This window comes from Pleurodeles waltl, chromosome 3_1, assembly GCF_031143425.1.
Source record: "Pleurodeles waltl isolate 20211129_DDA chromosome 3_1, aPleWal1.hap1.20221129, whole genome shotgun sequence".
In the NCBI taxonomy this organism is placed as follows: domain Eukaryota; kingdom Metazoa; phylum Chordata; class Amphibia; order Caudata; family Salamandridae; genus Pleurodeles; species Pleurodeles waltl.
The window spans coordinates 321,300,160-321,327,230 of record NC_090440.1 but is presented as its reverse complement, the minus strand read 5'-3'; the positions used below and the strand labels follow the sequence as shown (position 1 = coordinate 321,327,230).

General features: G+C 47.1%; 1 protein-coding gene across 1 annotated transcript in view; it reads right to left on the bottom strand.

Annotated features, from left to right (window-relative positions):
* AP4E1 (adaptor related protein complex 4 subunit epsilon 1) overlaps window positions 1-27,071 on the bottom strand; it is a 246,052-nt gene that overhangs the window by 179,969 nt on the left and 39,012 nt on the right. The window contains exons 5-6 of the mRNA XM_069222475.1: window positions 25,157-25,278; window positions 21,580-21,739 (exon numbers count right to left, since the gene is read on the bottom strand). Coding sequence (XP_069078576.1) covers window positions 21,580-21,739; window positions 25,157-25,278 — 282 coding nt within the window. The remainder of the gene's footprint in view (window positions 1-21,579; window positions 21,740-25,156; window positions 25,279-27,071) is intronic.

Below are 27,071 nucleotides of genomic sequence, written 5' to 3'. Positions count from 1 at the left end.
TTATGGTTGCATTTTGATATTAACCCCTTCTGTGCCGCGGACGTAGTGGTTACGTCCCGCGGCACAGTGCTGCTGTGCCGAGGACGTAACCACTACGTCCTCGGCACACAGCCCAGAGGGAGCGCTCTCGCTCCCTCTGTGTGCTTCCCGCCACCCCCCCAAAGTCAGGGATGGAAGGGGAAGCCCTTCCCCTTCCACCCCCGACCCCCCCACCCCCCCATAATGACGTCAGCGCGCGATCGCGCGCTGACTTCATTATGGGGATTTCGCCGCACAGGAAGCCATTTGCTTCCTGTGCGGCGAACGGAGAAGAGGTGAGTTCCTCTTCCCGGTGGGTGGGGGGTTTGGGCTAAAGAGGCACCGGGGGAAAGGAAAGGCTTTTCCTTTCCCCCGGTGTCTCTTTGAGCATTCCTGCTGCCCGATCGCATTGCGATCGGGCAGCAGGAATGCCCACTAGACACCAGGGATTTTTTTTTTTTATTGTTGTTACCTGTTTTTGGCATGCGGGGAGCGGCCCCTTGGGCAAGGGTCGCTCCCCTTGTGGGGGCAATTTGTTACGGCCATTTCTGCCCCCCTTGGGGGCAGATTGGCCTACTTTTTAGGCGGATCTGCCCCCAAGGGGGGCAGAAACCACTGGATCACCAGGGATTTTTATTTTCTGTGCATTTATGTTGGGGGGGGGTGCCCCCTTGGGCAAGGGGCGCCCCCCCCCAAGGGGGCAGAGAACTGTTGGCCTTTTCTGCCCCCCTTGGGGGCAGATCGGCCTATTTTTTTTAGGTCCATCTGCCCCCAAGGGGGGCAGAAGCCACTTAGGCACCAGGGATTGTGTGTGTAGTGAATGGGGGGGCGCCCCCTTGGGCAAGGGTCGCTCCCCTGTGGGGGGCATGTCCTTTAGGGCCATTTCTGCCCCCCTTGAGGGCAGATTGGCTACTTTTTAGCCAGCTCTGCCCCCAAGGGGGGCAGAAAACACTAGATCACCAGGGTTTTTTATTTTTATGTGTATTTATGTGGGGGGGGGTGCCCCCTTGGGCAAGGGGCGCCCCCCCCAAGGGGGCAGAGAACTGTTGGCCTTTTCTACCCCCCTTGGGGGCAAATCGGCCTATTTTTTTTAGGTCCATCTGCCCCCAAGGGGGGCAGAAGCCACTTAGGCACCAGGGATTGTGTGTGTAGTGGATGGGGGGGCGCCCCCTTGGGCAAGGGTCGCTCCCCTTTGGGGGGCATGTCTTTTAGGGCCATTTCTGCCCCCCTTGAGGGCAGATCAGCCTATTATTTTTAGGCTGATCTGCCCCCAAGGGGGGCAGAAACCACTAGAACGCCAGGGATGTTTTTTTATGTGTTTATTTTTGTGGGGGGGCGTCCCCTTGGGCACGGGGCGCCCCCCCAAGGGGGGCATTGACCTGTTGGCCATTTCTGCCCCCCCTGGGGGCAGATGGGCCTATTTTTCTAGACCCACCTGCCCCCAAGGGGGGCAGAAGCCACGTAGACACCAGGGATAGTGTGTGTGTGTGTGTGTGTGTGTGTTAGTGGATGGGGGGGGGGGCTTGGGCAAGGGTCGCCCCCCACTTTGGGGGCACATGTACCCAGGCCATTTCTGCACCCCTTGGAGACAGATCAGCCTATTATTTTTAGGCTGATCTGCCCCCAAGGGGGGCAGAAACCACTAGAACGCCAGGGATGTTTTTTTATGTGTTTATTTTTGTGGGGGGGCGTCCCCTTGGGCACGGGGCGCCCCCCCCAAGGGGGGCATTGACCTGTTGGCCATTTCTGCCCCCCCTGGGGGCAGATGGGCCTATTTTTCTAGACCCACCTGCCCCCAAGGGGGGCAGAAGCCACGTAGACACCAGGGATAGTGTGTGTGTGTGTGTGTGTGTGTTAGTGGATGGGGGGGGGGCTTGGGCAAGGGTCGCCCCCCACTTTGGGGGCACATGTACCCAGGCCATTTCTGCACCCCTTGGAGACAGATCAGCCTATTATTTTTAGGCTGATCTGCCCCCAAGGGGGGCAGAAACCACTAGAACGCCAGGGATTTTTTTTTATGTGTTTATTTTTGTGTGGGGGCGTCCCCTTGTGCACGGGCGCCCCCCCAAGGGGGGCATTGACCTGTTGGCCATTTCTGCCCCCCCTGGGGGCAGATGGGCCTATTTTTCTAGACCCACCTGCCCCCAAGGGGGGCAGAAGCCACGTAGACACCAGGGATAGTGTGTGTGTGTGTGTGTGTGTTAGTGGATGGGGGGGGGCTTGGGCAAGGGTCGCCCCCCACTTTGGGGGCACATGTACCCAGGCCATTTCTGCACCCCTTGGAGACAGATCAGCCTATTATTTTTAGGCTGATCTGCCCCCAAGGGGGGCAGAAACCACTAGAACGCCAGGGATTTTTTTTTATGTGTTTATTTTTGTGTGGGGGCGCCCCCCCAAGGGGGGCATTGACCTGTTGGCCATTTCTGCCCCCCCTGGGGGCAGATGGGCCTATTTTTCTAGAACCACCTGCCCCCAAGGGGGGCAGAAGCCACGTAGACACCAGGGATAGTGTGTGTGTGTGTGTGTGTGTTAGTGGATGGGGGGGGGGCTTGGGCAAGGGTCGCCCCCCACTTTGGGGGCACATGTACCCAGGCCATTTCTGCACCCCTTGGAAACAGATCAGCCTATTATTTTTAGGCTGATCTGCCGCCAAGGGGGGCAGAAACCACTAGAACGCCAGGGAATTTTTTTTTATTTGTTTATTTTTGTGGGGGGGGCGTCCCCTTGGTCACGGGGCGCCCCCCCAAGGGGGGCATTGACCTGTTGGCCATTTCTACACCCCCTGGGGGCAGATGGGCCTATTTTCTTAGGCCCACCTGCCCCCAAGGGGGCAGAAGCCACTTAGGCACCAGGGATAGTGTTGTGTGTGTTTTTTTTGTTTGAGGGCTGTCCCCTTTGGCAAGGGTCGCTCTCCATGGGGACACAGTACTAAAGGTATTTTTTGGCTTCCTTGGGGCAGACAGGCCTATTTTTTTAGTAGGCCCATCTGCCCCTATGGCAGAATCCACTTAGGCACCAATTTCTAAAATGTTTGATGGTGGGGTGTTTGTCAACTGAAGAAGTCTTTGCATTTGTGATAAAAAATGTTTTCCTCCTTTTTGTTCTAGTTCAAAGCTTTTGCTTTATTTGCTGTGGCTCCTTGCGGTTTTGGCGGTGGTTGACCTGCAGTTTGCACAGTTGCATGTTTTAGGTAAGTAAAAACAATTTACTCCAAAGGAGTATTGTTGCCATGCATGAATGACATGTTTGTAGGGGGTGTACTAAATGCAGGATTGTGTGTGAAATTGTCCTTAGGTTTGTGCACAATGATATTTGTTTTGTCTTATTTCTAATTTGCCTTTCTTTCTTTCTTTTTAGTGGGATATCATTGGTGATTGCTGTGTAGTTGCTGGTGAATCAAGCTTTTTCAGGCAAGTGAGCGGTATAGTTTTTGAGTTTGTAACTCTTACTAACAAAGCTACACTTTGTTACTTGTCTTACACAGTGCTGGTTGTTGGTGGTGAATTTGTCCAGTTAATTTTAGCAGGAGAGATCATGGCTAGCCGCAGGATGACCGCTCAGCAGGTGGTTGGTATGCTTTTTGAGTCACAGTCTGATCATGACTATGAGACGGACTCTGCATCTGAGGCAGAGGAGGAAGTCAGAGATTCTGGCAGTGATGTTTCTGTTGGAGGGGAATCTTCTGATGATGAAGCCACACTCAGTGCAGATGAAGGTTCTGTTTTAGAGGAGGACATTGATGTGCCAATAGTGCAGCAACCTGGGGCTGAAAGGTTTCCCGTTAGAAGACCTGATGTCTGGGTTGCCCCAAACATGGAGCAGCCAGAGTTGCCTGCCTTTACTGGTCTCCCGGGGTGTAACGCCAATACAGAGAACTTTATGCCTATCAATTTCTTTGAGTTATTCATGGATGATGTGTTTTTGGAAGAGATTGTTGAGCAGACTAATTTGTATGCGGAGCAGCATTTGAGGGACAACGCTGCTAGACTTAGGCCACACTCTAGAGCTGCCCAGTGGATTCCCACAAATTTGGAGGAGCTAAAAAAGTTTTTGGGTTTGACTTTTTTGATGGGGTTGATAAGGAAGCCGTCACTGGCTTCTTATTGGTCTACTAGTCCCTTGATGGCAACAGCTATATTTCCAGCTACCATGAGTCGTAATCGGTATTTGCTTCTTCTTAGGATGCTGCATTTTGTTGACAATGCATTAGCCTTGCCACGAGATCACCCAGATTCTGACCGTCTTTTTAAGATTAGGCCTGTCCTTGATCATTTTGTAGATCGGTTTTCGGAGGTCTATGTTCCAGGCAAAGAGATAAGTGTGGACGAGTCTTTGGTCCTCTTCAAGGGTCGTTTGGTTTTTAGGCAGTACATTCCTAGCAAAAGGGCACGATATGGAATTAAATTGTATATGCTGTCTGAAAGTAGGACAGGATATGTGTATAGTTTCCGTGTGTACACTGGTAGGGATTCCAATATTGACCCCCCTGGTTGTCCTCCCACTTTTGGAGTTACTGAGAAAATAGTGTGGGATCTTGGTAGACGACTGTTCAACAAAGGTCACCATTTGTATGTAGATAACTTCTACACTGGTGTGCAGTTGTTCAAGGAATTGTTTAGAGTGGACACAGTTGCTTGTGGCACAATCCGTTCTAACCGGAAAGGCTATCCAAGGGAGCTTGTCTGTAAAAAACTTGAGAGGGGACAGTGCTGTGCCTTGCGGAACGAGGAGCTGCTAGCTTTGAAATTTTCAGACAAGAGGGATGTCTACATGCTAAGTACCATCCATGATGAGAGTACTTCCCCTGTGACTGTTTGGGGCCAGGTTGCTGAAGTGCGCAAACCTGTGTGCATTTTAGATTATAATAAGCACATGGGAGGTGTAGATAGAGTTGACCAGAGGTTGGAACCTTATACTGCTATTCGTAAGTCTTATGTTTGGTATAAGAAGTTAGCACTTCACCTCTTCCACTTAGCAACCTTCAATGCTTTTATTGTGTTTAGGGATAGGTCTCCAGACTCAAAGATGACATTTGTGAAATTTCAGGAGTCAGTGATAGAGAGCCTTATTGTGGTGGAACAGGCCAGAGTTCCTAGAGAAGCAGTGGTGGAGGATGTGGCTAGATTGAAAGATCGCCACTTTGCTGAGCACATTCCTCCCACACCCAAAAAAGACTTTCCAGCTAAGAAATGTAGAGTGTGTTTTCGAAGAGGTATCCGGAGGGAGTCTCGAATGTACTGCCCAGATTGTCCTTCAAAGCCTGGGCTGTGTGTCGGTGCTTGTTTTAAGAATTACCACACCCAGAAGAATTTCTGGGAACAACCATGAGTGTAAACTCATGTCTGTTTTGTATTTTCATGTGTTTAGTTTCATGGTTAGCATTTCTGTCGTGTTGTTAGTTAGAGCTTTTGTGTTTGTTGTTTTGTAATTGTTTCTACTTAGTTAGGGGTTCCTCTGTTTAAAAAAAAAAAAAAAAAATATGATGCCATTGTGTGTGGAGTGGGGCTTGGCTGAGACTGTACATATTGACTTGATGTTGGCTACTGCAACACACTGCCAGCCAAACACCAGTCCACACACTCCCATCAGCTGGTGTGATTGTTGTATCAGGCATGTGGGCGTATGTAAGTGATGGGCCCTTGAGTGGCGCTGTCTGTCGATGTGAGTGTTGTAATGTGCTGGGCCCGTGGCTGGCGGTGTGAATGGCCTTGTGTGTGTCATGTATGAAAGTTGTGTGAATGGACTGTAAAGCGGTTGGTGCCTTGTCGCGGCTTTACAGCTCACGAGCTGTGAGTCATTGGTTCAGTTTTTTGCCTTTCAGTTACTAACAGTGCTTTTCATTTTTGTGAAAGCTCTTGTTAGTAAAATTTGATCCACTGAACCATCACTCACCCTCGTGCCAAATCCAACCAGTATGTGTGGTAAAAATGACCAAACCTGCTCCGCTGTAATCAGGCGTCGCAGCACACCTATGACACGCTAGGTGCCTCAGGTGGGACCCCGATGATGAAGCATGCCACCAACTTGGTTGGTGGGTGAGGGGTCTTTTTCACATAACCTAAGTGTGTTTCTTTTCAAAATTTTAGTGTTTGGCACATCACGGACGTATGTGGGCACATCAAAACGATATATTACAAAACTACCTGTGTTTGGGGGGGGAGAGGGCACCTATGTTTTTGGTCCTGTGTGCGGCCTTCATCTAGGGAAACCTACCAAACCCAGACATTTTTTAAAACTAGACACCCCAAGGAGTCTAGGGAGGAGTGGCTTGCGTGGATCCCCCAACATTTTCTTACCCAGACTCCTCTGTAAACCTCAAAATGTGCTTAAAAAAAGCATATTTTCCTGACTTTTCTTCGTACGATCACCACTCCAGCACAAAATTCCTACTCCCCAGTGTTCCCCTCAGTCTCCCAAATAAAATGACACCTCACGTATGTGGGTCCCCAAAGCAGAGTCAGTCTAAAGATGTATAAAAGAATATGTCCTTATAAACTCGCAGTACTATCCCCTGTATCTCTACAAGTTTTGGGCCTTATTCTGTTGGAGGCACCTGGCCCACCCACACAACTGAGGTATCATTTTTATCAGGAGACTTGGGGGAACGCTGGGTGGAAGGAAATTTGTGGCTCCACTCAGATTCCAGAACTTTCTGTCACCGAAATGTGTGAAAAATACGTTTTTTTAGCCAAAATTTGAGGTTTGGAAAGGATTCTGGGTAACAGAACCTGGTCAGAGCCCCTCAAGTCACCCCATCTTGGATTCCCCTAGGTCTCTAGTTTTCAGAAATGCACAGGTTTGGTAGGTTTCCCTAGGTGGCGGCTGAGCTAGAGGCCAAAATCTACAGGTAGGCACTTTGCTAAAAACAGGTCTGTTTTCTGTGATGTGTCCACGTTGCGCTTTGGGGCGTTTCCTGTCGCGGGCGCTAGGCCTACCCACACAAGTGAGGTATCATTTTTATCGGGAGACGTGGGGGAACGCTGGGTGGAAGGAAATTTGTGGCTCCTCTCAGATTCCAGAACTTTCTGCCACAGAAATGTGTGGAACATGTGTTTTTTTAGCCAATTTTTGAGCTTTGCAAAGGATTCTGGGTAACAGAACCTGGTCCGAGCCCCGCCAGTCACCCCTCCTTGGATTCCCCTAGGTCTCTAGTTTTCAGAAATGTACAGGTTTGGTAGGTTTCCCTAGGTGCCGGCTGAGCTAGAGGCCAAAATCTACAGGTAGTCACTTCGCAAAAAACACCTCTGTTTTCTTCCAAAATTTTGGTGGTGTCCACGTTGCGCTTTGGGGCGTTTCCTGTCGCGGGCGCTAGGCCTACCCACGCAAGTGAGGTATCATTTTTATGTGGAGACTTGGGGGAACGCTGGGTGGAAGGAAATTTGTGGCTCCTCCCAGATTCCAGAACTTTCTGCCACAGAAATGTGAGGAACATGTGTTTTTTTAGCCAATTTTTGAGCTTTGCAAAGGATTCTGGGTAACAGAACCTGGTCCGAGCCCCACCAGTCACCCCTCCTTGGATTCCCCTAGGTCTCTAGTTTTCAGAAATGCACAGGTTTGGTAGGTTTCCCTAGGTGGCGGCTGAGCTAGAGGCCAAAATCTACAGGTAGGCACTTTGCTAAAAACAGGTCTGTTTTCTGTGATGTGTCCACGTTGCGCTTTGGGGCGTTTCCTGTCGCGGGCGCTAGGCCTACCCACGCAAGTGAGGTATCATTTTTATCGGGAGACTTGGGGGAACGCTGGGTGGAAGGAAATTTGTGGCTCCTCCCAGATTCCAGAACTTTCTGCCACAGAAATGTGAGGAACATGGGTTTTTTTAGCCAATTTTTGAGCTTTGCAAAGGATTCTGGGTAACAGAACCTGGTCCGAGCCCCGCCAGTCACCCCTCCTTGGATTCCCCTAGGTCTCTAGTTTTCAGAAATGCACAGGTTTGGTAGGTTTCCCTAGGTGCCGGCTGAGCTAGAGGCCAAAATCTACAGGTAGGCACTTTGCTAAAAACAGGTCTGTTTTCTGTGATGTGTCCACGTTGCGCTTTGGGGCGTTTCCTGTCGCGGGCGCTAGGCCTACCCACACAAGTGAGGTATCATTTTTATCGGGAGACGTGGGGGAACGCTGGGTGGAAGGAAATTTGTGGCTCCTCTCGGATTCCAGAACTTTCTGCCACAGAAATGTGAGGAACATGTGTTTTTTTAGCCAATTTTTGAGCTTTGCAAAGGATTCTGGGTAACAGAACCTGGTCCGAGCCCCGCCAGTCACCCCTCCTTGGATTCCCCTAGGTCTCTAGTTTTCAGAAATGTACAGGTTTGGTAGGTTTCCCTAGGTGCCGGCTGAGCTAGAGGCCAAAATCTACAGGTAGTCACTTCGCAAAAAACACCTCTGTTTTCTTCCAAAATTTTGGTGGTGTCCACGTTGCGCTTTGGGGCGTTTCCTGTCGCGGGCGCTAGGCCTACCCACGCAAGTGAGGTATCATTTTTATCGGGAGACTTGGGGGAACGCTGGGTGGAAGGAAATTTGTGGCTCCTCCCAGATTCCAGAACTTTCTGCCACAGAAATGTGAGGAACATGTGTTTTTTTAGCCAATTTTTGAGCTTTGCAAAGGATTCTGGGTAACAGAACCTGGTCCGAGCCCCGCCAGTCACCCCTCCTTGGATTCCCCTAGGTCTCTAGTTTTCAGAAATGCACAGGTTTGGTAGGTTTCCCTAGGTGGCGGCTGAGCTAGAGGCCAAAATCTACAGGTAGGCACTTTGCTAAAAACAGGTCTGTTTTCTGTGATGTGTCCACGTTGCGCTTTGGGGCGTTTCCTGTCGCGGGCGCTAGGCCTACCCACACAAGTGAGGTATCATTTTTATCGGGAGACGTGGGGGAACGCTGGGTGGAAGGACATTTGTGGCTCCTCTCAGATTCCAGCACTTTCTGCCACAGAAATGTGAGGAACATGTGTTTTTTTAGCCAATTTTTGAGCTTTGCAAAGGATTCTGGGTAACAGAACCTGGTCCGAGCCACACAAATCACCCCATCTTGGATTCCCCTAGGTCTCTAGTTTTCAGAAATGCACAGGTTTGGTAGGTTTCCCTAGGTGGCGGCTGAGCTAGAGGCCAAAATCTACAGGTAGGCACTTTGCTAAAAACAGGTCTGTTTTCTGTGATGTGTCCACATTGCGCTTTGGGGTGTTTCCTGTCGCGGGCGCTAGGCCTACCCACACAAGTGAGGTATCATTTTTATCGGGAGACGTGGGGGAACGCTGGGTGGAAGGAAATTTGTGGCTCCTCTCAGATTCCAGAACTTTCTGCCACAGAAATGTGAGGAACATGTGTTTTTTTAGCCAAATTTTGAGGTTTGCAAAGGATTCTGGGTAACAGAACCTGGTCCGAGCCACACAAATCACCCCATCTTGGATTCCCCTAGGTCTCTAGTTTTCAGAAATGCACAGGTTTGGTAGGTTTCCCCAGGTGGCGGCTGAGCTAGAGGCCAAAATCTACAGGTAGGCACTTTGCTAAAAACAGGTCTGTTTTCTGTGATGTGTCCACGTTGCGCTTTGGGGCGTTTCCTGTCGCGGGCGCTAGGCCTACCCACACAAGTGAGGTATCATTTTTATCGGGAGACTTGGGGGAACATAGAATAGCAAAACAAGTGTTATTGCCCCTTGTCTTTCTCTACATTTTTTCCTTCCAAATGTAAGACAGTGTGTAAAAAAGACGTCTATTTGAGAAATGCCCTGTAATTCACATGCTAGTATGGGCACCCCGGAATTCAGAGATGTGCAAATAACCACTGCTTCTCAACACCTTATCTTGTGCCCATTTTGGAAATACAAAGGTTTTCTTGATAGCTATTTTTTACTCTTTATATTTCAGCAAATGAATTGCTGTATACCCGGCATAGAATGAAAACCCACTGCAGGGTGCAGGTCATTTATTGGCTCTGGGTACCTAGAGTTCTTGATGAACCTACAAGCCCTATATATCCCCGCAACCAGAAGAGTCCAGCAGACGTAACGGTATATTGCTTTCGAAAATCTGACATTGCAGGAAAAAGTTACAGAGTAAAACTTAGAGAAAAATTGATGTTTTTTTCACCTCAATTTCAATATTTTTCTTTTTCAGTTGCTATTTTCTGTAGGAAACCCTTGTAGGATCTACACAAATTACCCCTTGCTGAATTCAGAATGTTGTCTACTTTTCAGAAATGTTGCGGTTTATGGGATCCAGCGTTGGTTTCATGCCCATTTCTGTCACTGACTGGAAGGAGGCTGAAAGCACAAAAAATCGTAAAAATGGGGTATGTCCCAGTAAAATGCCAAAATTGGGTTGAAAAATTGGGTTTTCTGATTCAAGTCTGCCTGTTCCTGAAAGCTGGGAAGCTGGTGATTTTATCACCGCAAACCCTTTGTTGATGCCCTTTTCAGGGAAAAAACCACAAGCCTTCTTCTGCAGCCCATTTTTCCAATTTTTTTTAAAAAAATGAAATTTTCACTGTTTTTTGGCTAATTTCTTGGCCTCCTTCTGGGGAACCCACAAAGTCTGGGTACCTCTAGAATCCCTAGGATGTTGGAAAAAAAGGACGCAAATTTGGCATGGGTAGCTTATGTGAACAAAAAGTTATGAGGGCCTAAGCGCGAACTGCTCCAAATAGCCAAAAAAAGGCTCGGCACAGGAGGGGGAAAAGGCCTGGCAGCGAAGGGGTTAATGGTTGGATCCAGTCTTCTTGGAAAATAGAGTGGGCAATGGGGCATTGGTTGCTGAGACATTGAGTAGTATGAGGGCTAATTTCCTGTTTTAAGCCAAGGACAGCAACATTAATCTCAGACAGTAAATAGCATGGATTTCAGCTGTCTTGTGACATTTCCTTGCATGATCTTTCTGGAAAAAGGCAAATTGAAAATCAACCAGTAGTTTGCAAGAACCTTCCTGCCAGATGACGGTTTACTAAGGATCGGCAAAATAATGCCACGTTCCAAGATAATGGAATGACGCCTTTGAAAAACGCAGTAAAGGTCATGAGTGTGACATCCGTTACAACTAATGGGAGGGATTACCTCACATATGTGGCAGTACCAGGTAGTACAGGTTAGATGATTCTATTTCTTTGGGCCAGACGTGACACCTTTTCGTTGGTCAGTAGAAGGAATGTTGTGAGGGTTAAATGAAGTGGACGTTGTCCATAAGGCAAAGGTGATGTTTCAGTTTTTCTGGAAATGGAGCCTCAGACTTTGAACTTTGGGAGCTTTGTGATAGAAGAACATAAAAAGGTCATCACAATACATATATTAGTTGCACATGCAATGTTTTGCAGGGCATTCAGGTTGCCTAGCTCCTGAGCAGTTTGGATCTTCACTGATATTTTCAGTAAAGTAGACTTTTTTGGTTTGCCTGATGTTCACTTACTCCTACAGGGTTGGCCAGCCAGTAATACCCACAACCCATCATTTTACCCTATGGCCAAATGTGTGGTGCACAGGGCAAGTGATCTTTCCTGGTAAGAAAAAGTTTAAAACATGTTTTTTCCATTACCACAAAAAGTATCTCTTCTTGATTATAGCTTAACCTACAAATAACAAAAAAACACAGGGCCTCATTGCGAGTGTAGCGGCCCTTTGGGAAGACCGCCGCAGTTGCAGCCGACAAAAGACCGCCATGTTGGCGGTAATCAGACACTGGAGGACGGGAAAGAGGCAGTCCCACCACCAGCACCGCCAGCCCGACAAAAATACACCCATCAGATTATACAAGCCACAAATCACCATAGCGGTCCTTCCATGGTGTGGTGCAAAACCATTGGCGGTGTGAACCTCCATGGTCAGAACACCACACTACATAGGATAGTTTGAATACCCCACACCTGACACCCATCCACACACCTACTCACTGCACTATGTAAACACTCCCCTACACAACCCACAATCCTTTGCAAAAAAACCTGCCATTAAGATACCCAGAGAGTAGGCAATATTACAGATATATCACCTTTACTCAATAGGCACATGTACACATCACACTAGGCACACACGCCACATCAGCACAACTAACACAATACACACATCATTAGCACACACAATCCTCGACAACCGTCTCACCCTCACAACGCACCACCCACACCTCACCAATTACCCAACACTGCACCCTAACACTCACAACACCCTTACACACCTTCTACACAACCACTACCATGTCCACACAAAAACACCCAAGTTTCACTGATGAGTTGAGGCTCATGGATGATGAAATTGTCAGGGTACAGCCACAAATGTTTGGAGAATAGGTCCAACAAACATTGATTGCCAGGAAAATGGATTTGTGGCAAAGGATACTCAACATGGTCAACTCAGTAGGCAGCCATCCACGCACAAGGGAGGACATCAGGAAGAGGTGGAACAACGTACAGGGGAAGATGTGTGTCATGGCACCACGCCACCAGACAGCCGTGTAGAACACTAACAGTGGGCCTTCACCTTCTCCCCCACAGTTCACATCATGGGAGAAGTTGTTCATGGGCATAATGCATCCTGAGGGCCTGACTGGAATACCTGGGGGACTGGAGTCTGGTAAGTATCCACAACAGTCATGTCACACATTTGTTTTATCCTGAATGCTTCCTAACCATCCAAATACTCCCTAATTAACTAAATGTCGCACTATACCTCCCACCTAATCATCTAATGGCCCTCTCCTGCATGCCCCCTCTCCATTCAGACCCAACTGCCCTCACAGCCCTCGGCAATGACACGTTAACTACTGGGTATTCATATCACTATGACTCCAAGAATGCACTAACCCATCATTGTGAAAACCTGGAATGTGCACAACACATCACATGTATTGCATGTACAACTAAAGCACTAGCTACACCATCTAGATTGTTCTAGTGAGGACCAGTACATGACAATGACAGCAATGCAATGGCACACGCACAATAGCAAACAAAGCAAAACACAGCTACAGGTGAGTGACCATTCCTGATTGCCACTGTTCAAATATCCCAAGTCAGAAATAGGCTGATCTGGGTTGGAAACTAAGTTGGCGGAGTCGATGCACATGTACAACATCTAGATACAGGACTATTACCCTTGCATACTCACATACTGCGTTCCTACTGGGACATCATTGTACATTGTGCAGCTTCATTGTGTGACATCTAGCAAGCCTGACTATTCACTAGGTAACAGGAGGTGAACAGTCATGTCAATTATCAGACAAAACCAGAACCTATTTTCAGCGCAATCTGTACCAAACTTGTATGACAGCTCCCAACATGAAGTATGGAAATCAAGTCACAGAGTTGTATGTACAACAAAGGTATTGCAGGGAATCATGTAAAGCCGCTGTCAGCATCTCACGAAGAAGCAGCCAAACACACATTCTAACCTGCACTCTGTGTCTCACTCCCTCCACAGGTAACCCTGCCATTGCAACCATGGAAAAGATTCCTGAGACTGAAGGTCCCACTCAGGAAGAAGGCCCCAGTGAGGACAAAACATCTGGATGTCTGGACAATGACGAACAACCTGGCCCATCTGGTCAGTCAACGACTCCCTGCCTCACCCTGCCCACATCAACGCCCCCACCTCTGGTGCATCCACATTACAGGCAACCATTTTCCCCCAAACCTGTGTCCCAAGGACTGTTCAATCAATTATGTGCACCACAGGACAAGTTCTTGATTCGAACCTTAACATCCCTGTCAAGGAAGGACCTGCTACCACGGGGAGTGGGCACACTGTGCCTGGGCCACAGGCACCTGGGGGTAGGGTATGTAAAAGGGATGCTGTGGGCCAGAGGATGGGGCCTCAAACATACACCACTGAACAGGAAACCATCTCCCAGTTCCTGTGAGCATACCAAAGTACCCAGGACAGGATGGGACAAATAATCACCATGTTGGGGGAAAATCAAAGGCTGCAGAGGGAATACCATCAGGAAGTCATGCAGCAGTGGCAGACAAAAAATGCCCACATGGCTTCTATTGCAAGGGTGCTGAGGGACAACAATACCACCCTCCTTCGTTTCTCAACAAACCATCAGGCCTCTTCTACTAGCCACCAACATGTGCATCATCTACATCTGTGACAGCTAGTGGAATGGAGGCCCTGCCAGGCTCAGACACCCTTCATTCTGTAGCTGAAGAACTCCCCCGCAAAAGCAGACGTCCACCTGGAGCAGATGCCAATACCAAACCCACTGTCAGGAAGTGAACCTCTCCCGACTCGTCACCCTTGTGTGCCACTTAGACACCCTGTAGACTGTTCTGAGACATAACTGAATTTTCCCATGGTACAAGGACACTGGACATGTGTAACCAACTGGTGTTGTAGCTACTTTGATGAATCCGTCCACCATGACCTCACTCATCACCTTATTTTTCATTTATGCACTTTTATTTTGACTTTTAGTATTCTGGTATGTACAATAAATCACACTTGAACACACCTACTGTATATGTGTCTTTTAAAATACATCAACAATTCTCATGTTTGCCAACTGTGGCCTGGTCATGTCCCCTGAATCGAACAGCCAGAGTAATGGTCATCTGAGGGAGTCTCCCTCAGCAGGAGACACTTGACAACTGAAATGTCACAGGACAGATGTCAGAGAGGTTGAAGTCCAGGGAAACACAATAGTACAGTCGGTATACCAATCTGCAAATAGAGTAGGAGAGAGAGTACCAGCAGGATGGAAGGCATGAAGGCATATAATGCACATACACAGGTAATAGAAGTTGTGCGCATGGTAAACAACCTACAAAGCAGGGGCACCCAGAATAGACCTATATATCACGAGGTACAGGCTCATCACATACCCATACCACAGCTACATGATCACTTACCCCAAGGAACTCACAAAGAATATCACTGAGGAACCCAGTACTTTAACCATACACTAACATAGGCCCCATACCTGTAGAATTTGTCAGTATAGAGTTAACTGCACCTTGGACAGCAATGTCAGAATACAAACACAGCTAGGTCCCATGGTCATCACAAATGACCCCACCCATTGAGAAGCCAAGGCCGTGATCCAATCATCACACATGGGCCGCAAACTTCAACTGACACGTAATACACAATTTCACATCTCCCCAACCCCACTAGTAATAGGAAAGGACTAAGCAGTCACAACCCCACTTGTATGAAGAAAGTACTTATAAGGTACTATCTCACTATAACTATATCCATTTTACCAGCTATCTGTCAGGTACACCTCTCGTGTCTGTCAGCCATTACCAGAGGCTACTGACAATGAATACCTCAAGACTAGGTTGCAGAGCCAAAGGTGAAATTGCAATTTCAGTGAGTGGTAGGAAAAGAGGATAGGAGAATGTAAGAAACATACCTTCTTTAGTGAGTAGTCCATTACAGAAGTGCAATCAGATATAACAATACATAATATAGCAGACCATATTGTACAGTACACTTTACAGTCCATCAGTCTGCATCCACAACTCACACATAGGTTTGGCGCTTATGACACCCTCACTGATGAATCAAGTCAGGAGGTGTAATGGCAGCCATCTACTTCATGTTGTGCACATTCAACACCTCAAAAGGTCCTCTTCACATACCTGTATGCAAGTGGACGAACTGACTGATGAGATCTGCCCTATAGTCACCTACTCCTTCTTACTCTGGCTCTTCATCACTTGCCATATCAGCATTTCAGCCACTGGTCCAGCTGCCTCCCCCTCATCTGCTATCAATGGTATCTTAAGTCTCATGGCTATATTGTGGCACATGCAGCAGGAAACGATTTGGCATACCTTGGGAGGCGAGTGGAGGAGGGCTCCTCCAGATCGGTCCAGGCAACTGAATCTTGCCTTCAGGAGCCCAAATGTTTGCTCGATTACACGCCTTGTCCTCCCGTGGGCCTCACTGTAACAGAGTTCCCCTGGCGTGGATGGGTACCTCACTGGTGTCAACAGCCAAGGATGGTTTGGATAGCCTGAGTCACCTGTGAACACAATGGCTGATCAACTCCTAAATAGTTCCTGAGACTGGCTATATTGTGATGACGGGAGACATAACACAAACATACACTAAAACGCAAACTTACCAAGCAACCAGGCCCTCTCTGTTTGTAGTCGTGCCATCAGATGTGGGGCACTGCTGTTCTGCATGATGAAGGAATCAAGCACAGATCCTGGAAACTTGACTGTGACTTGTGAGATGTACTGGTCTGCCAGACACACCACCTGTACATTGACTGAGTGGCAGTTCCTCCTGTTCCTATACACCTGTTCATTGGCACTGGGAGGGACCAGGGCTACATGGGTGCCATCAATGGCTCCAACTACATGAGGAATGTGCCCCATCTCATAGAAGTCTGCCTTCACAAAGGCCAAATCCGCTCGTTGAGGAAACCTGATGTAGCTGTCCAGATGTTTCAACGATGCACACAGTACATCCTTCAACACCAGACTGAACATGGGCTGAGACATCCCTGCTGTTAAGGCAACAGTATTTTAAAAGAACCCAGTGGCCAAGAAGTGTAGCACTGCCAAGACTTGAACGATGGGAGGTATGCCATAGGGATTGTGAATGGCAGGCATCAGATCTGGCTCCACCTGAGTACAAAGATCCATGATGGTATGACGATTCAGACGATATGTCTGGATGAGATATGGGTGACATGCCTTTCCTCCATGGTAAACAGATTTACTAGTGGACAGTACACTGGCCGTTGTCTCACTCTCCTCATGGCTGGATAAATATGAGTTATGCAGTATGCACACATCATTAACACACTGAATATTACCTGACACCTAACATCTGTAGATGATGTGTAGCACTTCTGACATATACAGTACAGGCCACAGATATGCACCTAATTCACCCTCATTGCTGAACACTGGCTAACATGTAAATGTGATTATTCATATGAAACTAATGTTAGGGTACATGTGTGTAAGACCTAGCTGTCCAGCACTAATTACACATATGTTTATGATTCTACCAATATCTGCTCATGGCCTATGTACCTCAGAGTATTTCTTCATAGTTCTCACCATATACACTCCCTCAACACGCAATTTTGTTACATTTGGCACAATATGTTGCACATCCATGATGACACTACATACGGATATACAGCATTTTGAGGGAGTAAATGACTGACGGAGATAAGTAAGCACATCCATCAATGACACGTGCCCAAAATGGCAGGCGCCTGACCAACTGTAGTGGACAGCTGGAAGTGGCCTAAGTCCGCTAGGGGAAGTCGTCATGGCGGAAGGTGGCCGCAACCGCTGTGCAACTTGCCGTTGGTTAACAATGCTGCCTTTGGCGGACTTGGGCCAATGGCCATGACCGCCGGTGGTGACGGTCCTGTACGTGGCCCCCGTGACCATCATTTTCTGCACTATTGCTCACTTGACTCCTGACACTGTTGCCAGCAAGACCTCCACAACATGAGCTGCTGTGTATTACCTCTAGAAGCCATCATGCCACGCCCGGCAGGTGATAGGGACCCTTCCTTCACCCCGGAAGAGCTTGAGAAGCTAGTGGAGGAGGTCCTACCCCTGTATGGAAAGCTATTTGAGGCACCAGAGGAGCAGGTGAGTCCAATACCCTAGCCATGTGTGATAGCTGTTGTGTGTGACGTTGCATCGGACATGTGAACTTGTGAGGGTGTAGATGCATGCAGATGGCATAATGTGAAGGCTTGTGAGCAGAGAGGATGGGTATGTGTGCCTACTTGCTGTGACTTATGTGAACTCACCACTCCTATTGGTATGGTGCATGTGTACATGACTTTCTCCTTTTGTCTGTGTCATCCATGCAGGTCAACGCTCATCAGAATAAGGGGATTTGGCGTGCCATCGCAAACAAGTGTGGACCCCGGGAGTCCATAGCCGGCGGGGCACCCATTGTAGAAAGTGGTAGGAGAACCTAAGACATTGGGCCAAGGTGACCGCTGAGGGCCAGCTGGGTATGTCCGCCCAATGAGGGAGGGGTGCCCTTGGGACCCTGACCCCCCTAATGGCCCGCATCTTTGCGGTGGCCTACCCTGAGGTGGATGGGCATTTGAAGGCATCACAGCAGCCACAAGGGGGTAATAACTGACCGTATACTTGTACTTGGCTCAGGTAGTATGGGGTTTGCTGTCACACTTTAGCAGCTGTGACAATGTAGTAGGTGCTACATGTATGTAGACTAGTGGGAATACATAGTACTCACATTGCCTAACAGATGGAGATCTGGCATTGGGGTTGGCCAGGTGTACCTTTAGATCACCTGTGTCAAGGTATATCTATGATTGTATGTGGAGATGCACAATTGACATTGCCACATGTGAGTCCACCCAACCATTAATATGTATGTAAGCTGCTGAATCATCCTACCCATCTAGTATTTTCAGATCCATACATCTGAATATGTGAATATGTAGCTTTAAGGTGTCAGACCACTCCCATCTGTGTAGATCAACTGTATTTGCTACTGTGTGCCTGACATATTTGGTACAGAGTCTAGTTACCATTTGTCCTGGCAAAGGTATTGACTATATGTGAGTCTGGCATCTCAGCCAACAGATACGGCCAGTTTAGAACTATACATATGAGTTTGTGGTAGTGTCCCCACTGTCGCTTCATATTCATACTATGAGGTGTGTGAAGGTTGTAAAGAAAAGACATCCAACTATGGCTGTCTGATTGTTAATATTTGGCTTTATCAGGCATTTCCATGCCACTGAACTGCAGGCGATTTACTATTATCCCAACGCTCTTGTTTTAGAGGAGATAAGTGATTAGGCTGTCCTACCTACTGACAATGTGTAATGTCCATGCTTTAAGTGCCAATAGCCTACCAATACTTGGGGAACATATGGGATTAGCCACATACATTATGTCACAATGGTTACTTGGAGGCAGATGTTGAGTGGGACAATCATTGCTACCCTGAGTCTACCTGACTGGACAGTGATTTTATCCATTATGGCATATATGTACAGAGGGTTCAGCGAGGCATGTGAATGGAATGGCAGGTGCTGTGTAGTCTGTGAATAGCGTTGTCTTTACTTGCATGGGACATGACCTATGGACATGGACTGGTCAAGTGTTGCATTGGAACATGCATGATATGGTGTGATCAGTCAACTGCTTTTCCTAAAGGTGATAAGAGTATGGAGAGTTAACACCAGGATTAGGACAGAATTTCAGCTTTAGCCAGGGCATGATGAGCATAGCTTTACAGGTGATTTGATGGAATGCTTCAGTTGTGCTACCTTACTTTGATTATGATGTCGGTGAGAGAGATGACGTAAAGGGGTGGATAGAAGTAACATGTTGTGACATGATGTAAGGGGGGGGGGGAGAGAAGAGAGAAGAGAGAAGAGAGAAGAGAGAAAGAGAGAAAGAGAGAAAGAGAGAGAGAGAGAGAGAGAGAGAGAGAGAGAGAGAGAGAGAGAGAGAGAAATTTGATGACCCTCTCTATCTCGCCTTCCCTCTGTCTCTGTGTGTATCAGCATCGGCAGGTGAATCAGCATCGGCAGGTGAAGGAGATGGAGCACAGGTGAGTGGGGATGCTGCTGGTCACCTGACCTGGAGTGCTGATAACACCAACAGTGAGGGACCCAGTGGCCGGAAGTCGAGGGGAGAGCCACAGGGGAAACAGGGTCGTCGTCATCATCCTCAGAATCCTCCTCCACTGGACAATCTCTGCTGTGGTGGACCCATCTGGGACCACACCAGCACCATCTCTGCTGCCAAACCCCCTTACTACCACTGCCCTCCCTGCAGCTCTCCTCCCAGTTGTCCGTGCCCGCTCACCCAGGAGGGTGGGCGTCTCCTTCGCAGCAGGCACCTCTGGTCCTGCCCCTGTCAGCCCTGCTGCCCTCAGTGAGGAGGCTATTGACCTCCTGATGTCAGTCTTTGTGGGTCAGTCAACCATTGTGAATGCCATCCAGGGACTGGCAACTCAAGTCCAGGAGAGTAAAGTGTTCTTGGAGGCCATTCACGGTGCACTGGCTGGCCTACAGAGATCCTTTCAGGCTCTGGCCTCCACACTGATGGCAGCCAGTCACCCTTTGTCCATCGTCCCCCCTCCACTTTCCTCTTCCCCAACCCAGCCAAAGCACACAAACAGACAAACATGCATCCACCTCAACATCCAAGGGTACTGCTGACAAACACAAGCTCCACAAGACCCACCACCGACATGCACACAAACAACACCCACCTGCAGACCCCTCCCCCAAGCATCACAGACACAACACCGGACACACCTGCAGACACCACACCAGAATTCACAAATCCAGCCACAACTCCTATCCTACCCACAGTCAGCTCAATTGCAGACACTCGGACATCCATCCCAGTCACCACAACCGCAGAAACCAAAGACATGCCTACATGCAGCACATGCACCATGCTTGCAGCCATCATTCCAACAGACCCATACATCATGGCATCTCCCAGCACCTTGACCCCCCCTCCTCCCAAGACACATAAACATCCACACTCACCCACCCAACAGACACCCAGCACCCACATGCATACCTCGAACACACATGCAACCAGGACATCCACCTCTTACAACCACTCCCTCCACTCCCAAATTCTTTTGCCATGACTGTCCTCGTGTGTCAAAGAAGGCTTTCCTCTCGGAGTGTAACCTTTTCTCTACTCCTCTCCCACCCCGTGATACCTCATAATGCTCTGCCCTGCCCCAAGTCCAGCCCTTCAACCTCCCCTGCCCACGCAAGTACCCATGCTGCTCCCCCGCCAAGACAGCAACTCCTCCCAAGAGTTCTCAAGCCCTCCCCCAAGCCTCGACCTAGGCCCCCCCAAACCCAAGCCCAAAGATCCCCCTCCCAAACCTAAGCCCAAATCCTCGAGGTGCCTGCCTGTCCCCTTGATGCCCTTTCCTGTGGAGGTTACATGACGGTCAGGAGTCAAGCTGAAGCACTTGGAAGTGCCATTTGTGCATGTTGCACATATGTGTTTGGACTGGCCTATGGCTTTAATCTGTGTAAATCATCGTGTATAAGTATTTATTTATTTATATATATCTGTGACAACCCATTGTTGGTTCGAAGGTTACATGTTTGTCCTGCCTTTCTTTTCTTAGGGCTGTTTTGGTCTTGGCTGCTTTTGTTTGTGTGTGAGTAAGATTTGTGGGTGTGGTGGTTGTGCTAACTGTTGTGTCTGGGCAGCATGTGTGGATGTGTAACACAGTAGAGCACTATAAATATTAGCTGACATTCTCCAATGTTTTTTGCAGTGCAACATAAGTAACAAAAGCTTTGTTAAGTAGTAGATTAAAAGAGATGTTCCTGTTTCAGTTCTTGGCCCTAACCTTGTCTGGTCTGTTGTTGTTCCTGTATCCAATCAGTTTGCAGTTCAGGGGGTGTAGTGTTGTCTTTCAGGAAACTGTTTGCACAAATCATTTAAGCCACATTAAGTTTCAACACCATTGCATAGATAAATAACACACAAATTACACATCTTGTTAGATGATAGTTAGGTAGAGAATTAAAAACTAATGCAGAGCGGCCAAGAATTAAGTAAAATAAAATCACATGATATGAACAAAACAATATTTCTGGTATAATGGGATTATAGTAATCCGCAAATTACCTTGACCATCTGAAGATAAATATGTAAAGAGGCAGCCATAACTCCAGCATCCCTATCACAGAGCGCGTTACGAAACCGATCGTGAATGTGCTGGACCTGGTTAGGAGCAATAAGGTAGAACTTGTGCAACGCCAGAACTGCTTTCCTTCGTATTATTTCCCTGAAGCAAAAAAATAAAATAATAACTTGTCAGATCCACCAGTTTGATACATGTCATTAATCCCAGCAATTATTTATGTATTTGAAAGTGGATCATCTTACTGCGTAGCAGGATAGTTTGTGTTTTATAGTTTCTAAAGCTTGAACTAGGAACCTACCATGCAAAAATAAAGGGACTGCTGATTATATATCCACTGTAAGTGAAAAAACTAATTACAGGCCTGCTTGGATTTGTGAAAAAATATTTGGGGTACGTAATCATGAAATTATTAGTCCTCTGTAGCTTGGTTACTATATTTCTACAAATTTTAGACAATAAGATGGAGACTTCTATCAAAGGGAGACATGACTTATGGTGCACCATTTGGTAAAATACTATTCAGAGCAGTTTTGTAAACCTGTACCTTAATGAAAAAATTAAAAGGCACTAAGGCCCTCATTACGATGGTGGCGGTCTTACCGCCCCAGACCCAGCGGTAAAGACCACTGCATTACAAGTAGGCTGGTTTGGCAAAGCCAAACCGCCACAACACCGCCCAGCCTGCCAGTGCGGTGGCACTGACGCAGCCGGCAGTGAGCTCCTTCGGGCCAGCAGCAGGCTTCAGAACGCCGTATTAGGAGGCAGCATCCCCACTCACACGCTCATAAACATGCAGACGGTCAACGGTCACGATTAAGGCCCAGGCTAAGCACCAGTACATAGTAAAGAGGCTATGAGAATACAATTGCCTTGTTTGGCAAACACACATCCACTACTTGCCATTGTTTCAAATCGTTAACTAAACACCTTCTCTGCCTGTACCTTGATTTAATCATTCTAATAAATACAAGTAGAAGAGCAGAATTAAGAGGGTTTTTACTAGATTTCTAAAGTCTTTCACGGGTGTTGTCTTGACAAAATAGGAATCATGAAATCAAGATGCAGGTCTGGAGAACCTTAATATGAGTTTCAGATAACAGCTGAAATCGAGTTCGGTAGCTAGCATATATATATCTAGGTGTTCCTTTGGCAGCAGTCTAGGACAGGGAATCATATGCTCAAGCACTTACATTTATATGACTGGAGATGGCCGTTTATTTTAAATGTCCTAGAAGAGTGGAGTACATGAAACAACGTGTTTTTTGGTATCTTTTCTAATCAAATTGACACAAGCTAGTTGATCCAAGATTAAGGCACGAGATATCTTTGTCTCTTCCCTTAAATGCGTACACATCTTGCTTCAACAGATCAAAAACTGCATGCAAGGTAATCATATACTGATGACCCTCCTTGGAAAATGACCAACACATTTCATGCTTTAGACCTTGACCACTTATTATGGGTTTAAGGAATCCTTGGATCAAAAGTGGCACAAGTCAGCCTCTTCGTTTCCAAGCCAAAAGTGGGAAATAGACACTTTTCTTTACCTCACCATGCAGGATCTCTTGATGTACAGGTAAACTGCAAAATAAGGAACAGAGGATCTCTGCCCACAACAGAAAATGGCATCAGACAGCCAGTTTGATCTGATCGATCACTAACGCCGAGATTTAGTACTGAATCACATTACATAAATTCCCATCTTCACAAATGACTAGTGGAGCTTCATATGCAATTACGTCCAACTCCAACTAATGCAAATCCCCCTTGGCCATCCACAGATGGTCTTAATTTGTATCACAGAGAGCAACAAGTTAATTTCTGTTGTTGAAATAATAACTCAATCATCCTGTCTATTCATGAGGATTTTTGTAACTCTTCCTAGAGGGCTACACATGCTAAATGCAATGCTTCGTTAGGGTTTGGGTGCATCACTGAGTAGGTTTGGGAAACCTAGGTAGTTTTCCAAAACAGATCCAAAGTTTCTTTAAAAAAATCCAAGACTATCAGGATTTCAGAAATCAGTATAAGAACATTCACACTGTTCTGAGAAGGCCTGAACTCCCCTACAACAGTGAAACAACTCGATACAGTTCCATATTAGGATTCTGTCCCCAGGCATGTTTAACCACACAACCATTGCAAAACTGAATGCAAGTACAGGGGAATTTTCCCCACAACCTGGAACTCCTTGGGAACACTTTAGAGACACTCTGGACTTTAAAATGCTTGAAACTGGACACAGAATGCTGCTGGAGGGACTCACCAGGAACCGCCATGTAATGCTGCTGCTGTGCCGACCTGTGACCTGCTTGGTCACCTGGAAGGAACTGCCACTGACTGCATCCCTTTGTGCTGGACAGTTGCTGGGCCCTACCGCCGTGTGCTCCATCCTTTTGCCTCCCCCAGGGGCTGGGTGCTGTGGCCCCTGACCCCTGCCATCACCTGCTGCAATGCGGGAGGAGCACTACCCTTTCTATTGCTTATTGTGCCTGAGGAGAGCTTTGGATCCCTTGCTGAGACCACTTTATGGTGTTTTTCTCCTTCGCATCTTGTGAGCGAGGTGTGTGCTAAAACCACTAAAACCACTGCTGCGACCCAGGAGTTTCGGAATTCGCCGAGCACGTTGGAAACACACTCTTTAAAGTGCCCCTGGGGCATCACTGAGTGAAAGACTGGAGCGAGTGCGCTCCTAGCGGTGCCCCGGGGGCGACATCACTTCAGGGAGGGCCCCCAGGGCACCAACTGGACCAGATTGATGCCAGGTCGCAACCCAAAGCAAGAGGCACACTCACGCACCAGGATCGGGTGTGGGTGTGCTGTGGAGGGAGTGAGCAGGGTTTTCTTGGACATTCAGTTCCCTTGCTCTGACTAGAGTGGGAGGGTTCTGCCTGGCTTAGGTGCATACCCTAGCCAACCAGAAACCCCATTTCTAACAAGGGGGGAATCAAGAGATCTCAAGTTAGTTCATCTATAGTGACACAGCAACACAGTAGAATGTGCTCTAAGTGATAACAGGATTTCTGCAATTTTAGAATTAAAAATACATTTTGTTCAGACACATACTGTGAAAAGTTGTTAAAAGAAGTTTTCTTGCTATTTCGAGATTCTCCTCACCTCCGGAGCCAGCAGACATTAAATGGTTACCATCCCATGAATGGCCTTGAACCACTGCAACATATTTCCACAACAGAAAAGGAATAATATTTTAGTGGCTGAAATAAATGAAAGCCTAGACATGTAGAGAAATATCAGTGGGTACACAGCCAAAGGGAGAAAGTGATCTGACTACGAGAGATATCTGCATATACACTTAACAAAGTTATCAGCCGAATTTTGAGTCACAGCATTTGAGAATTTATAGACTGCTACTACAATCCATGAACAATGAATGTTAGGAGGCTAAAATAAGTAACAGTCAAGTAAGACAATGTAAACACAATGTTTACAAGTAACACAGTGTAAGTTGAAAACCAAATTGACGATAATATGAAGTGTTCATGAATTATTATGAAGCAATCAACTAATAAAATAATAGGTGTTCAGTAACTTACTCACTTAGAATGTTTTAATTTCTCTTCGATTAAAGGAAGAACAGCTGGAATCATTTCCCGTGGAAATATCTGGCTCACAACAGTAAGGGCCATACACACCTCCACCAGATTGGTGCTCTGCAAGTCCTGATTCAAGAAGAAATAACAATTACAGAGAATGAATGTCTAGGTTCATTACAACATTTAAGAGCAACCTGAACTTGCATTCTACTTGAATGAGGGTTAGTACAAAACAAATTATATCACTGACTGGCGTGGGGAAACTACAGCAGAAGGACAAACAGAAATCCAAATAACGGGTATCCTTCATTGATTCCATTCTTAAATCAATAGTTTTGATAATGAACTTCTCTGCAGGGTCACCCACAAACTTTTAGCCTCTTTCTATCCACTTTTTGCTGAATTTGTTTTTGTTGGCCGTAAGACTGTGTGCACTTTACCACTGCTGACCACTGCTAAAGTGCTTGTGCTCTCTCCCTAAGCCATGGTCCGTTTGGCTTATACCCAATTGGCATATTAAATTTACTTACAAGTCCCTAGTACAGTGCACTATATGTGCACAGGGCCTGTACATTAAATGGTACTTGTGGGTCTGCAGCACTGATTATGCCACACACTTAAGTAGCCCTCTAACCACGACTCAGGCCTGCCATTGCAGAGCCTGTATGTACAGTTTACACTGCCATGTCGACCATGCAAAATAACCCTGTAGCCAGGACCAAACCTTCCCTTTTTATACACATAAGTCACCCCTAAGGAAGGCCCTTGACAACCCAGAGGACAGGGTACAATGTATTTAAAAGGCAGGACATGTACTTTTCAGTTTTACGTGTCCTGGTAGTGAAAAACTCCCAAAGTCATTTCTCACAAAAGCAATTCCTCCCACAGGATACCATTGGGATTACCTTATTACATATAAGTGTAATTCACAGTCTGGAAAAGATACGTTTTTCATGTTTGGTGCATCTGGAATAACAATTTAAAATCACAGCTTAAGGTGAAGTTGGATTTTAAGTTGTAATTCTGAAAATACCAATTTTAGAAAGTTGGTATTTTCTTACTTTAGCCATTTGTCTCTGTTCACTTGTCTGGGGTGGGTGACAGCTGGGCTTTGTGTATTCCACTGAGACAGCTACGTACATGGGTAGCTTAGGTGTGCCTTGAGGGGCCAATGTGGCAGCATGGGAGGGAGGGTCTGGCCACAGCCTCACTTACATCTGAATAGGCTGTGTCCTGACCCCACACAGAGGGCCTTGTAGTGAGTTTGGAGCCAGGGCAGGAAGGGCATGGCCTCTGTGCACTTCAGAGGCCTGTCTTTGAAGTCTCTCCCACTTCAAAGGCCAAACTCGTTATAAGTACTGGATGTCTGAAACCACCAAGACAGTACACTTCTGGATCTGTGGATACTCTGCCTGGAAGAAGGACTGCTGTGCTGCTACAAGGACTGCCACTCTGCTGGACTGCTACTATGCTGGACTCCTGCTTTCCTGTGCTGACCTGCTGCTTGCTGCCCTCATTCCTTGGAGTGAGAAGGACTGGAGCTGCATCTCTCCAACCTAGAACAAGGATTAAGGTACTTCGGTTCAATGGGCCCAGTGGGGTACCTGTAGCAGGGCAGCGCTCCATCACAGTCAGCCTGATCTTTTTACTTTGTCCCAGTCTAGACTAGAGATTTCCAGTTGGCACTTCCTGTTTCTAAGCCCTACTTTATAGTTTATTCTTGAAAAAAAATCATACCCGAGGTACTCGTATTGGATTTTTTTCATTTTTGTCTTGCTTTATTTATTAAATTAATTTATATTTTTCTAACCAAATGTAGTATATTTTTGTGCGGTCCCAGTCCGGTGCGACTAGAGATTTCCAGTTGGCACTTCTTGTTTCTAAGCTCTACTTTATAGTTTATGCTTTAAAAAAAGCAT